Source organism: Rhinolophus sinicus, linkage group LG07 (assembly GCF_036562045.2).
Source record: "Rhinolophus sinicus isolate RSC01 linkage group LG07, ASM3656204v1, whole genome shotgun sequence".
Classification (NCBI taxonomy): Eukaryota; Metazoa; Chordata; class Mammalia; order Chiroptera; family Rhinolophidae; genus Rhinolophus; species Rhinolophus sinicus.
In genome coordinates this window covers 100248771-100262979 of record NC_133757.1, presented here as the reverse complement: position 1 = coordinate 100262979, position 14209 = coordinate 100248771, and the positions used below count along the sequence as shown (strand labels likewise).

General features: G+C 45.0%; 1 protein-coding gene across 3 annotated transcripts in view; it reads left to right on the top strand.

The window, feature by feature from the left end:
* PTK2B (protein tyrosine kinase 2 beta) overlaps positions 1 to 14209 on the top strand; it is a 108425-nt gene that overhangs the window by 69145 nt on the left and 25071 nt on the right. For all 3 annotated transcript variants that reach the window (XM_019733126.2, XM_019733123.2, XM_019733124.2), the window contains exons 3-8: positions 6453 to 6631; positions 7140 to 7227; positions 8476 to 8555; positions 13259 to 13321; positions 13535 to 13589; positions 14015 to 14155. In XM_019733126.2, the coding sequence (XP_019588685.1) occupies positions 6453 to 6631; positions 7140 to 7227; positions 8476 to 8555; positions 13259 to 13321; positions 13535 to 13589; positions 14015 to 14155 (606 nt within the window). The remainder of the gene's footprint in view (positions 1 to 6452; positions 6632 to 7139; positions 7228 to 8475; positions 8556 to 13258; positions 13322 to 13534; positions 13590 to 14014; positions 14156 to 14209) is intronic.

Sequence of the window (14209 nt, the reverse complement as noted above, 5' to 3'; positions counted from 1 at the left end):
GTAGCTCTACGCTTCCTTGGCTTATGGCTGCATACGTAACCCCAGTCTCTGCCTCTGTCTTCACATCCCACTCTCCTCTTCTCTCTGTGTGTCTTTTAAAAGGACACGTCATTAGATTTAGGAACTACCCAGATAGTCCAGAATGATCTCATCTTGAGATCCTTAATTTTATTACATCTGTAAAGACCCTTTTCCCAAATGAAGTCACATCACAGGTTCCAGAGGTTAGGACGCAGACATATCTTTTGGGGGCATCATTTAGCCCATGACCGCCATCAGTTAGGATCGCAGTGTCTGTTGCTGGTAAGCCCACTCAGGTGTACACAGACCTGTGTCTACGGTATGCAGGTGAGCGGAAGCGCTCTGCACACATATGCACACCCACACGGAAGCAAGGCTACGTGCTGGGAAGGGAGCGCGGAGCACAGACTGAGGAAAGTCTCATTTTTTCCCACTATTGCCGGGTATTCTCAGTTGCCAGGCAGCCCGTGGCCTGCCTGTCCCCTGGCCTGATGTTTCCTGTGATACTGCCCGTGACGCCACAGGCTGGTGCCTTGTCTCTCCTCAGGTGATCTCATCCAGTCACATAGTTTGAAATTCTAGTTTTAACCGGTGGCACCCAAATTTGTAATTCTGGCTCCGATCCCTTCCCATGACTCCAGCTCACATATCCACCTTCCTGCTTGCCGTCTCCACGGGATGTCTAACTTCCACGTGAAGAATCAAACTCATATCCTCTCCTAAAACTTGACTTCTCTTCCAGTCTTTCCCAGCTCCATTCATGGCAGCTCTGTTCTCTAAGTGAATTGCATCTCAGGCTATAGACCTCAGAGTCATTCTTAAATTCTTTTTCTCTCACACTCCCTAATTTAATCCATCAGTCAACCCTGCCATCAAAACATATCTGGATTCTGACCACTTCCTTCTCATCACCTCCACCGCCTCCCTTACCTATCACTTCCTAACTGCTTCTGCCCTGGGGTTCATTCTACAGGTAGTAGCCATTGTGAATTTTCCAAACACATAGAGCGATATGTTTGAGGTATAGCTTAGATCATATCACTGATCTTCTTTAAACTCTCCAAGGATTACCTGTCTCACTCAAAATAAAATCCAAAGTCCTTACCTTAGCCTACAACAGGGGTTGACAAGCAATGGCCTGCAGGCCAAATATGGCCCACCACCCATTGTAAATAAAGTTTATTGGAGCACAGCCACATTTATTTGTGTATATATTGTCTACGGCTACTTTTGAGCTACAGCAGCAGACTTGAGTAGTTGTGACAGAAGCCCTATGGCCAGCAAAGCCTAAAACATTTACTACCTGGCCCTCGACAGAAAGTGTTTGTCAGGCCTGGCCTAGCCCCCTCTGTCCTTTTCTCCCATCACTTCCCTCATGCCCTCTGCTCCACAGCCCCACTGGTCTCTTCACAGTCGCTCAAGTACACCAAGCACACTGGGGCCACACAGACAACCATCGTGTGGGCTCTTTGCTCTCTGGTCCTTTTGCCGGAAAGACTTGCCCCACAAGGCCACCCCTCTCCCTCTTACGTCCTTTGGGCATCTCTGCAAATACCGCTTTATCTGGCCACCTCATGTAAAATAGCAGCCCTCTGTCATTCTAGTGCCCTTGCCTGCTTTGTGTGTCTTCTTAGCACCTGTCTGAGCCTAAGATATTATTATGCTTATTTGTTTATTGTCCACCCCACCCCACCCCCGTAGAAAATAAGCTCCATGAGAGGGGACTTCCCTTTTGTTTCCCTAATTTCATTAATGAGTCAATATTTCATGATGGATGGATGGATGGATGGATGGATGGATGGATGGATGGATGGATGGATGGATTCCAGTTATAAAGGCAACAAAATCTGACTAAAATTCCATGTCTCAGTTGGGGGAGAAAGAATTTCTAATTGACCTTCTGTGCACCAGGGGTAGCATCTTGGGTCTGTGGCAGCAGCTGCCTAAGAAGTATGGTGCGTAGGGCAGACAGACGTAACTACTATGTCAGTCTTCCCAGATGAGGCAGATGATCCGAGTCACTGGAGAGTTTTTAAAATACCAGATTTCCGAGACCCACCCCAAATGCACTGAATTCGAATCTCAGGGATCCCAGAATCCATCACTGCCTCAGAAAGGACCCTGTCTGCCTATAGGACACACAACTGTCTCACATGCTCTGGGGAAGGATTATCAGCAATCATGTGGATGGTGGGCAGCCCCAGGTTATGAGGTCATCATTACAAGATACTGAGTCTGAAAGGGTCTATTAAAGGGTGACAAGAGAGCGTTGGATGGAGCAGAAGGGGAGAGAGTCTAGATGGGCACCAGGTGGTTGGAGATGGTACCATAGCTCTCCCATTCCCCCACCTTAGCAATTGACAGGCTGCCTAGTGACGACTCCTTGTCAGTCTCTAAGCAGAGGTGGCCTCCTGGAGAGCGGGGATGATGGCTTGTTCACCACTGTATCCCCACTGCTCTCACAGCGTGTAACACAAAAGAGATACCTGGTAGATGTTTGTAGAATGAAGGAATGAACAAATGAATGAACTGATGCCTACAGAGCACTTAGCTGAGGACAGTAATCTCCTAGATCACTTGATACAAAGACCAAATAGGAAGCTGAACGGAGGAAAGACTGTCATTCATAGATGATAAAGTGTAGGAGGGTTAATAGAATTTCAGCTGGATGAGAATAGAATTCCCTGTACATACTCAGGCAAGTCACGTGTCCTCCCTGGATCTCAGTTTCTTTGTTTCAAAACAGAGTCAAATTTCGTGGTCTCTAAATTTACGTAAAGCTCTAAACTTCCAGTCGAAGTTTTATGAGCTTAAGAAACAGCTAAGTGTCTGTAGAGTTTTAGATTTTATTTTTGTGGCTACATCGGTAAGGTCTGCTTTCATATACGAGCTTCTGAGATCTAGAAGGCAAAATATCTGTTCAACTTTCATTAAGATCTGGGTGAATCTTGGCCAGTCTTTTTTCTCTCTGGCCCTGCGACACTTACTGTCGAGTCAGTCCGCATTTTAATTTCCGAGTTGTATATGTTACAGGGGGTTTATTCACCTCTTAAAGCTGAGCCTATCAGCAAGGTGTGAGGTCCCCAGTTGATAGCACCTGAGCCAAGCACGTGGGCATAAGCGATGGCATTTGTCTCCAGGTAGAAGAGATATCTGCTCCTCTCATGTCACTATGGCACTGAATTTTTTATGCAAAACCAAGCCTATTATGATCGCTAAACTTAAATGTTTATTTCTGAAGATATTTTTTTTACAATTATAAAATGAATATAGGAGCGACATACATGAAAGGAGAACTAGAGATCAGTATCTCTCATGACCTTAGATGCCAAAATCCTCAATGAAATATTAGCATATTGAATCCAACAGTATATAAAATGAATGCATATTCATTCAATAATAATAATAATATATTTTATTTAACACTACTATGTCCAAGCCCCTATGCTAAGCTCCTTAGCTATAGCCTCTCATTTAATCATCACGAGAACCCTATGAGATAGGAATATTTTTACATTTGACAAATGAGGAGAACAAAGCAGAGATGATAATTTGCCCAAAGTCACAAAGCACATCAGAGATGAAACAGTTTCTGACTCCAAGGCCATTCATTCTCTTAACTACTACATTATATACAAAAGTTCTAATACAGGAAATCCAGAATAAAAAAATATATGTATATATGTATAATTGCACTACCCCAAGACAACACTGTTCACATTTTGATATATTTCATTCTGGATTTGTTTTGTTTCTGCTTCTATCACTATCATACTTTGTATATGATTTTATATCCTATCTATCCCATTTATTATAATAGAAATAAGAAGTCCAAGAGTTTAGTAATGCACGGAAACCCCCTTAGAAATGGAGGGGGGATGACAGTGTCATGTGCTTATAATTTAATATCTGCTCTTTATTTACACCCCTCCTCAGATCCCAGTCTCAAACTCCAGGGTTCCCAAGCCACCCAGACTTCTGACCAACTGGCTATAAATTTAAGAGTCCCAGCTGGCCCCGCAGGTCCAGGAATACTCGTTGTATTTAATCATCCTATCTCTTTGGTCTCCTCCAATGTGGACGAGTTCCTCAGTCTGAAAGAGCACAGGGCTTTTACTCTATTGGTCTCTGAGAAGACCCCTCATCCTAGGTCTCAAGACTAAACTCAGCATGAACTCTTGGTAGGAATATCTCAGAAATGGTGCGGGGCTGTTCTGGGTGCATCAAGGTGAGAGAGATGTGCTCTGTTTACCTGTTCTATTGATAATAATGATGTTAATCTTGATGACCTAGTCATTTGTGTCTGTGAGGATTTCCTTGGTGTATGATTAGTGTCTAAGGGAAAATACGCTAAGACCATGTCAACATCCTACACATCATCAGACCTCCACCCTCCAGCTTTATCATCCATTGATGAATCATGCCTAAACCAACCAATGCTGAGTTTGTTGCCAAATGGTGATGTTCTGTTTCCATCCCTTCTACATTTACTAGTTGACATTCTACTGTGAGGAGGTACATTCCCTACTCCCTCATTTATTTACTTACATATCACATATCCTATTTTATTCGGTGGGATGTAATGTATTCCTATCGTCATATATTGTAAATGCTTAGATTGTCCCAGATTTAGCCAGGGTCAGCACCTCTAAGCTGATACTGTTTCCTTGTTATGTAGCCCCAACATTCTCCTAATACTTCCTTTTTCTCCAGCACAAAAAGATATTTCAGGCTCATCTCACACTTTCTTTGCCCCAGCCCTGGAATCACCCATTCCTTCAAGGAGCCCTGGATGCTTTTAGTGGAAAAGAATATTTGGAAACTAAGACTGGGTGTTTGGTATGCAAATGGCTGGCTCGCTAGCTAGTTTCTCTCTCTTTCTCTCTCTCTCTCTCCCCCCCACTCTCAGCATGAGTTCTCACCAATACTTCCAATTCCAATCCCTCACCAAGGGTTCTCTCTAGCCTGTCCCTCTCCATATTTCAAGTACTTTCTCCAACAGTAAGAAACCCATTTCCCATTATCCATAATATATTTACTCCTTTGCTCAATCCCCATGTCTGTAACCAGTGGCCTAACCACTGAAGCCATTGTGGCCCTGGCCCCACCTTTGCTTTGCTCCTGGCTTTGCAGCCACTGCCAGCCCCTCAGCTTCACAACTTTGACCTCTGGCCATACCACCCCTCCAAGGGAAGGAAAAAGAAAAAGATTAAAAATGAAGAAACCAGGCTTTGTTTTTCCAATCTTTCTTTGTTTTTACAAAAGCATCAGAATCTACACTGGATTGCTGTGTTAAAGCAATGCTTGTGTTGGGTGGCCGGATAGCTCTAGTCGGTTAGAGCCTGGTGCTGATAACACCACGGTTGCCAGTTCGATCCCCGCATAGGCCACTGTGAGCTGCACCCTCCTTAAAAAAAAAATAATAATAATGCTAGTGTTTTGATTTTTTTTTTTTTCAGTATTTGTGTCAGGTTCTGTGCTAAGGAGTTTTATCTAGTTTAAGCCTCACAAAACCATTCAAAATAGGTGCTGGTGTTTTATCCATGTTGTAGATGGTTATGTGTAGGCTTGGTGGCATGACATGGAAAGATATGAAACAGAAATTGGTCAGTGCCTGAGAGTTTTAAAATTTGCCTTGGAGGGCCCTCTGTGTTCCATCAGGAGTGGGCTCGATTCACCAGTTACGTATACAACTGCATGAGAAACCTGCGTTCAACTGGAACCAGTGTGATTCAGATCTAGGCAGGACCTTATAGATGGGCTTCCAGGCAGCGGCACAATTGTCCTCCTCTTAATCCAGCTTCTTGTGAGGGAACTGTGCCGCCTAACCCCTTCCTGTGAGTCCTGTCCTCTGTCTTGCCCAGCCCCTCATAACACAAAGCAGCTTGGTCTAGTAGAAATCCTCCAAGTCCAGTGGCCCAGTGTTCAAAACCCAGCTTAATCCCATGAGGTGTGTGAGTTCCATCAGTTTCCCATCAGCCACATGGGCCTGTGACACATACTTCCCTGTGTCGTGCGGATTCAATAAAACAATGTATGCAGAGTGTCTAAAAGTACCCACAACAGAACCTAAGTGATGCTGGCTATACTGGAAGCCACTCAGAGGCGATGCGTGGTAATTATCAGTTGGTTTGGTTGGAATGAAATGCAGAAGCACAGAATTTGTGCTCTTTGCCTTGATGCATTTTCTCCTTTGCTTCTGTTCTCTCCTCTCAGGTCGTCTGTCTCTGCTTCATTTTGCCAGTTTGCTCACTCGTCAAATAGAGCCTACTGTATACCCAACTTTGCACTAAGTGCTAGAGAATCAGAGATGAATAAAACATTCAGACAGGACCTCACCCTAGAGAACCGCCCTGCCAGGCCCACATGAAGACTGCGGGGGGCCTAGAAGGAGGCACCTCTGAGTCACGTCCCTCTCTTTTCCTCTGCAGGAGGTCATTGCCTCCATCCTGCTGAGCGGGCGGATCGGGCCCAACATCCAGCTGGCTGAGTGCTATGGGCTGAGGCTGAAACACATGAAGTCAGACGAGATCCACTGGCTGCACCCGCACATGACAGTGGGGGAGGTGCAGGACAAGTACGAGTGTCTCCACATGGAAGCTGAGTGGAGGTAGGATGGGAGCCCGGGGCTCTTGAATGTGGGGAGATGAGTGTGGAGTGGGGAGGCCCTTCCTGGGAGCACTCCCAACCACTGAGAATCTTCTAGAAAATCTGAATGATGTTTTAGGCTTAGTGCCCCTGCAGTATCCAATGCATGTATTTGTCAAGGCCTAACACGGCCTCACAGCACACCCCCATCCCAGAGCAGATATCTTCAACATCCCTAGACAAGATGCTAGTGGGGTTATGAAGCAGGAGTGACAGAAGTGCAGGGAGGAGAAGGAGCCAGGCCGAAGGCTAGTTTGCCGTGAAGAAGCGTGGAGACTCAGGATGAGCACTGAGCATCACCTGTTGGTCACCCCTCTGTCCTCTGTGGTCTTCCACCCAACCGAAAGTCCTGCATGGGTGGCCAGGAGCCTCATGGGCAGCCTTTTGCATGTGGGGGTTGAGGTTGCTTCTGCCCTTGGCCAGCCTTACTCTTCCTTTAGATACCAGAGAGTCTGAATTTCCTGTCCCAGGTATGACCTTCAAATCCGCTACTTGCCAGAGGACTTCATGGAAAGCTTGAAAGAAGACAGGACCACACTGCTTTATTTTTACCAACAGGTAAAAGTGTTTTATCTTCCTGTCCCCAGTGTCCTATTACACCTTAAATGCCAAGTATTGGCCATCCTCTCCTAGGGAGAGAGAAGGACAAAGCCCAGATGTTGGAGGTCCCAGTCCAGGAAAATTCTCTCAGGGACATCTGTTGGCCCCTGGTCAGCTGTCCAACTCTGCCACTCTCACAGCTAATGAAGTGTTGGCTAACCCCACCCCATATGCTCACGGCTCCACTTGAACTTTCCTGGTGGCTCTTACTGCCCAGGAAACCTAGCTGGTGAAGCAGGAAGAGCAGACCCAAGGAGAAGGCTGTAGGCTCAGACACACAGGCTCTGCCATCTCACACACCAGTCTGCTAGCCCAGCTCTGCCACTTACTAACCTGGTACCTCCAGGGACTTAACTTACCTGCATGAAGCTGTTTCCTATTCCATAAAATGGGAATGATAATAATAATAATACCTACTTTATAGGGTTGTTGTGAGGTCCCAATGATATTATTAGTAGTGTGCTGGTAAACCAGCTCTCTGAAGACAAAAAAACCCTGATTTGTAGAACTTGCCAATTTCCATGGTGTAAATGGGCCTGTTTCAAGCTGCCAATATATCAGCCAGCTTGCAAAATTTCAGAAAATTTAATACTGGCTTTCATGAGCTGTTTGGAACTGCTCCAACACACCACCAACTATAGAACATGTAAAGTGCCTAGCACAAGACCTGGCACAGGATAAATGCCAAGTAAGTGGCATTATATTCTGTCTGGTTTTAGCTCTCTCTTATCTCTCCCCTCTTCCCCCCGCCCTTTTGCTAGAGATCAAGCCAGACTTTTCTTATATAGTGGATGACACCTGTCACAACTTACCAACAAGACTTTGGATAAAATTACTGCCTCTTCCCCAAATCTGAGTTTTCATGTGTCCAAAATGAGGAGTGAGAGGGGTATCTGAACTTCCTGCATCATGGAGCCAGTGGGGACATGTCTAGCACACATCAAAAGCCTGAAGCCTCAGTCTTTGGAGACAGCACTACCCAGGGTTCTGGAGGGAGGCAGGGGCAGAGCTCGGGGATGGGGGGGTGAGACCCCATGTCCTCCACTCTTCATCTTCTGCTACGCGTTTGTACATGATGGGGTACGTGAGAGAGGCAGCTCAGGGTGGCAGGGTTGTGTTCAAGGCACCCACCAGTTCCTGGCGCCTCTGCTCAGGAAAACAGGGAATGAGGGCAGGAAGCTCAACCATGACCTTTCTCTCCGCCAGCTCCGGAGTGACTACATGCAACGCTACGCCAGCAAGGTCAGCGAGGGCATGGCCCTGCAGCTAGGCTGCCTGGAGCTCAGGTATGTTGTCTCGAGTCTTCTCCAGGGAAGGTACCTGTGCCTCCCCTCCTGGTCAGCTCAACTTTCCTCCAGGGTGGGAAGCAAGAATGGGTATATGAGAGCCGGAAGGGGACAAGTGGTGACCGGCAGGGTCAGACCCTGAGGTGCTCGTCATCTGGTCCTTGGGATAGAAGTATCAGGTTCTCCCTGGTTGGTGTCCCCATCTTCCTTTGGCGTCCACTGCTCTTGCCTCCAGGATGCCTGCTTCTTCCATCTATCTGCCATTCAAGTGATTCCATAAATATTTCTTTGAGCCTTAGGCAAGATTATGGGAGGTATTCAAATGTTGAGATTTCCATCTGTGTTGTTTGCTGCTGTGTCCCCAGCTCCTGTAGGCACAAGTAAATATGTATGGAATTAGTGAATCGTCCAAAGGGGCCCTCAAATGTACAGTGTTTGGGAGGTGACAGGTGTATCTATAATTGATCATAATACAGGGCAGGATGAATTATGTGCCAAACAGATGTACATATAGGAGCCATTAATCCTGCCTGAGGACATCAGGAAGATGTGATTTGAACTGCTCCAGGAAGGAGGAGAAAGATTTCCGTCAGTAGATAATGGGGGGAGGGGGTTTGTGGGGTGGCCAAGAAGTGTGCATTCTTGGTTCAGGGACCAGTGGAAGGAAAAGAACAGACTGGAGGTTAATGGGACCTGAGCTTGGGGAGGTAGTTGGAGCTGACGGTGGAAGACTTTGAATGACAGTCTAAGAAATAGGTCTTACTCTTGGCTATTGGGCTGAGAAGGTGATGTGGTTAAACTCTAGTGCTCTCTTGACCAAAGCAGCACCATTCGGCTTCACCATCCATCATCATCCACCTGCCCATTCCACCCTCCCATCACTTTTTCTATACCCCATATCTGTCTTAGAACAGTGGTTCCAAAATCTGGTTGCAAATGATAATCACCTGAGAGCTTATTAAAGTAGAATCACCCTAACCCCATCCTTGGAAACTCTGGCTTAGTAGGGCTCGGTGGAACTTTAGGATATACAGTTTTGACAAGTTTCCCCACCACCCCACAGAAGATTTGGATGCAGTTAGCCTCATGAGTTGTTGGAAGGACTTTCAGGACCATTGTCAGGAAAACCTTTGGCAAAGGATTACTTTTGGTTTGCTGGAAATGTGGTACCAGGAAAAGTCCTGATCCTATCTGTGATATTAGAGTTACAGAGAGTAGAACCCTGGTGCTGTTTTCTGCAGAGTTGGGGGCCACTGAGGAATTCTGGTTTCCATTGTGTGTTTCAGAGAGAGTGCTGAGGCGTCCCCCAGGGAGGCCCATGGGATGTGAAGGGGAGGGTCCCACTTTTATCTCAGTGTGTGAGACTGTTGGTGTTTGTGACAGAATGAGTCAAGGACAGCCTTGGAAGGCTCCTCATTGATTTTCCACTTGGTGACTATGTCAATAAGCAAGGAAACACTCGGGCCCTCTGTGCAGAAGTCTGCAACCTATGATGCCAATTCGAAGACAGACCCCTCACCGCAGTTAGTAGTGGTCCTGGGAGTTCCATGCTTGTGGGTCGGGGGCTATGTGTGAAGTTTACTTTATTACGTGTGCTCTTTTATGTCTTCCAAGACCACTGCAGCTCCCATAACCTTCATTGCATCTTACATGGTCTCATCTTCTCCTCTGAAATTTGACACCTCGAAAAAGCTTACGTTTCCCTTTTTATTTGTGGATCTCATACCCCGGACTCTAGTATCATTTTGAGACTCCAATCATCTAAGTCACCTGTCAAAGTAGCATCTCTTAGTAGCACAATGACAGCATAGATAAGACCCATTAACATTCTATTTTACATTCTTATTTCCTTAAATTATCCCCAAACTATTATTGGTTGTAATAATAATAACTATTATTATTTAGCACCAGACACTGTATAAGTGTGCTGGGGGATGCAATGAATCCTCCGACATGGCTTCATTTACTGTCTTGTCAGGAGCGTATACTCTCATGCTGTCTGCTGTCTTATCAACTCAGGCTTACTGCAAAACCCATGATTGTTTTATGATCAGGGACGCATTGTTTCACATCTCCTGGGTTTAAGGAACAGGTCAGGTAAATGTTCCTATTCTTATAGGTAACCTTTGAGGTACAGGTTATATGATATTAGGGAGAGGATGTGGAAAACACCTCTTTTGTAGGTGTAATAGAAAAATTTTCAAGCCTATCATTTTTAAAGTTGAGTACAAAGGTATACATTATCACAGACTATTTTAAGTCAAGGTATAACCATTTCTCACCAAGAGATATGGATACATGTCTGAAAATTGGGCCATAGGCAGAATTTTCTGGGGCTTGCTTTTTTTTTCCCCTGAAAAGATTCCAGAGTGTAGTCTACCTACAGATATGGACAAAAGTTCTTGTCCTATTAACATCATTGATTGTATTACCTATAGATATATGGTGTCTCCGGAAAAAAAAAATTCTTTCCTGGCTTAAACAATAAGTATGCTATATGCACAAGATATGAGATTAGCAAGATGAATCCTCAGGGGGCTCAATTCATATCAAGGAGCAATTGGGTGTAAAGATGAAGAGCAAAGGGTCTGAAATTGGGCTGCCTGGAAGACCCCGGGTCTTCCATTTACTGGGGAAGTCACTTAAGCTCTTTGTGCTTCAGTTCCTTCATCTGTAAAATGGGAATGATAATCATAATAATAGCAACCTTAGAGGATTATTATAAGGAATAAATGAGTTAATTTTTTAAAGTACCATGTTTCCCCGAAAATAAGACCTAGCTGGACAACCAACTCTAATGTGTCTTTTAGAGCAAAAATTAATATAAGACCCAGTATTATATTATATTATAAAGACCTGGTCTTATATTATATATTATATTATATTATACCCAGTATATTATATTATATTATATCATATTATATTATATAAGACCCCATCTTATTTTACTTATTTTATTATAAGATGGAGTCTTATATAATATAATATGATACAATGTAATATGATTTTTGCTCCAAAAGATGCATTCGAGCTGATTGTCCATCTAGGTCTTATTTTCGGGGAAACACGGTACTTAGAACAGTGATAGGGACTGAAGTATTCAATAATTATTCATTATTTGTACTTTTTTTCCCTTTACCCTTATTTATTATTTTTATTTTTTAAATTTATCTTTAATAGACTTTAATGTCTAGAGCAGTTGTAGGTTCATAACAAAATTGACAGGGAGGTACGGATTTTCCATATACCCCTCACCCCCACACACACACAACCTTCCCCATTATCAACATCCCCACCAGAGGGGTACATTTGTTACAATCGATGAACCCACATTGACACGTCATTATCACCCAGAGTCCATAGTTTAGGGTTCACTGTTGATGTTGTACATTCTGTGGGTCTTGTCCAACATATAATGACATGTATCCACCATTACAGTATCACATAGAGTAGTTTCACTGCCCTAAAAATCCTCTGTATTCTACCTATTCATCCCTTCCTCTCCCTAACCCCTGGCAACCAGTGATATTTTCACTGTCTTCATAGTTTTGCCTTTTCCAGAATATCATATTGTTGGAATTAGACCTAATCGATTTTTATTGATTTACTGGAGGTACTTTGTAAATGCCAAATGCATCATTTTATCTACTTGTCCCCCTATAAGTTAAAATGTGAAATGCATAGCCCACATGCTAGAAATTAGTACCTTCCCAGTTTGAGCAACAAATAGCCTCACCTTCTCCTGAGATTTCCAGGACCATTGCCCACCCCTAGCAGAGCCCCACCCAGAACACTCTGACCTAAAATCTCAGATAAATGTGTAACCCAATAGTAGTTAAGTAGTAACTGATAATAAGTAAAGATTAACGGAAGAATCCTCAGCTTACTTCACAAGGCATTTTGTCTCATAGTCAGTTTGTAAATGTTGGTGATGAGTTACTATTTCTATTGCTTTTTAGAAGGAACACACAACCACATGGATTTTGCAAAGATGTTTCTTTACTTTCTGCTGTCGTTACTTGGATAACAGTCATGGACCTGTGCCTGCCCATAGACCCTCAGTCTACCTGGCATTAACTCATCAAAATGGCAGACCTGGGCTGGGGAGGACCAACCAGGCACTAGAGGGCGCCCCTAGTACATGCAGCCTCATTCAAGGATGGCCTTTGGGATGAGTTGGGGATTATTGGGTGCTCACTGACAGCAGCTGAGATGGGGCTCAGCCCAGAAGGTTGTGAAGCTCAATCTCTGGGAAAAGTAGTGCATCTGATTAACAGTGGTGACTGGTTCTCTGAGACATCCCAGTGACGTTCAACTGCCCCAAACATTAGAAACACAGATCATGGCATGGCACACTTAAGTGATTGGGCATCTTTGTCAAAAGTAACACAATAACTGATCTTGGGTGTATGAGAGAAGGGCAATCAATGACATAGAGAGTGAGCTGGATTTCAAGAGATTGGGATAACCTAGGTATGTTACCTGAGTCCCCTTTTTTTCTAATTAAGCATTCTTCCATTCACCTCCGTAATCATTCTAAAATTGCTGTTGTATTTTTCATGTATTTTAATTCCTCGCTGTTCCCACATCTGGTGGGGGAAGGGGCTTCTAGGCCAACGTGTGGGCAGTGGATGACCTGGCTCTGATGGCCTCATTCTCCAGCCACCAGCCTCTTCATGAATTCTCTCTCTCTCCCTTTCTAGGCGGTTCTTCAAGGACATGCCCCACAATGCACTTGACAAAAAGTCCAACTTTGAGCTCCTGGAGTAAGTCCTGGGATTGGCCCCTGCTTCCCCTCCCTTCTTTTCTTGCTGCCCTGCTTTTCCTAATCACCCCCTACTTTACTCACCCCAAGACCAGAGCCAGGCCAGACCCATCTCCCCAGTCCTCAAGCCCTCTCGCCTCTCCCTAATTGGCCAGAAGTCCTAGGTTAGGGATGAGGAGGAGACAAATGAGGCTTTGTTTTCTTCTTCTTTCAGGAAGGAAGTGGGGCTGGACCTGTTTTTCCCAAAGCAGATGCAAGAGAGCTTAAAGGTAAGGGAACCAGAGGGCAAGGGGCCCAGAAAGACCCCCTTTGTGCTGTTCCCCAAGACCAGAACCAAAGGGATTGGGCTGGGGATACTCAGGGATACAGCAGGGTGTCTGTGCTGCTTTGATCCATCTGGACATAAGACCATCTAGACAAAACGCATCCAGTGGGCCCTTTCCATGACTTGGAATCAGGAAACCTGGCTCCAGTTCCACATCGGAAGCCATGTGGCCTGAGCACTGGGGACACTACCTCCTCTGGTGAGCCTCCCTTGAGACAATAGGTGTGTGCTTTAGGTAAGAGCTCGCTATTGCTCTCATGGCAGAGGCCTGGAGACTGTCCTACAGCAGCAGGAAGGCTTTTGGTGAGATACTAAGGGAAGGAATCAGAGCTTGGAGGAGCCCGCTCACCCCTGCCCATCTCCCCACAGCCCAAGCAATTCCGGAAGATGATCCAGCAGACATTCCAGCAATACGCCTCACTTAGGGAGGAGGAGTGTGTCATGAAGTTCTTCAACACCCTCGCCGGCTTTGCCAACATCGACCAGGAGACCTATCGCTGTGAACTCATTGTAATAACTCACTCTCATTATTCTCTCCCTGACCTGAAAGGCCTTTTGGGAAAG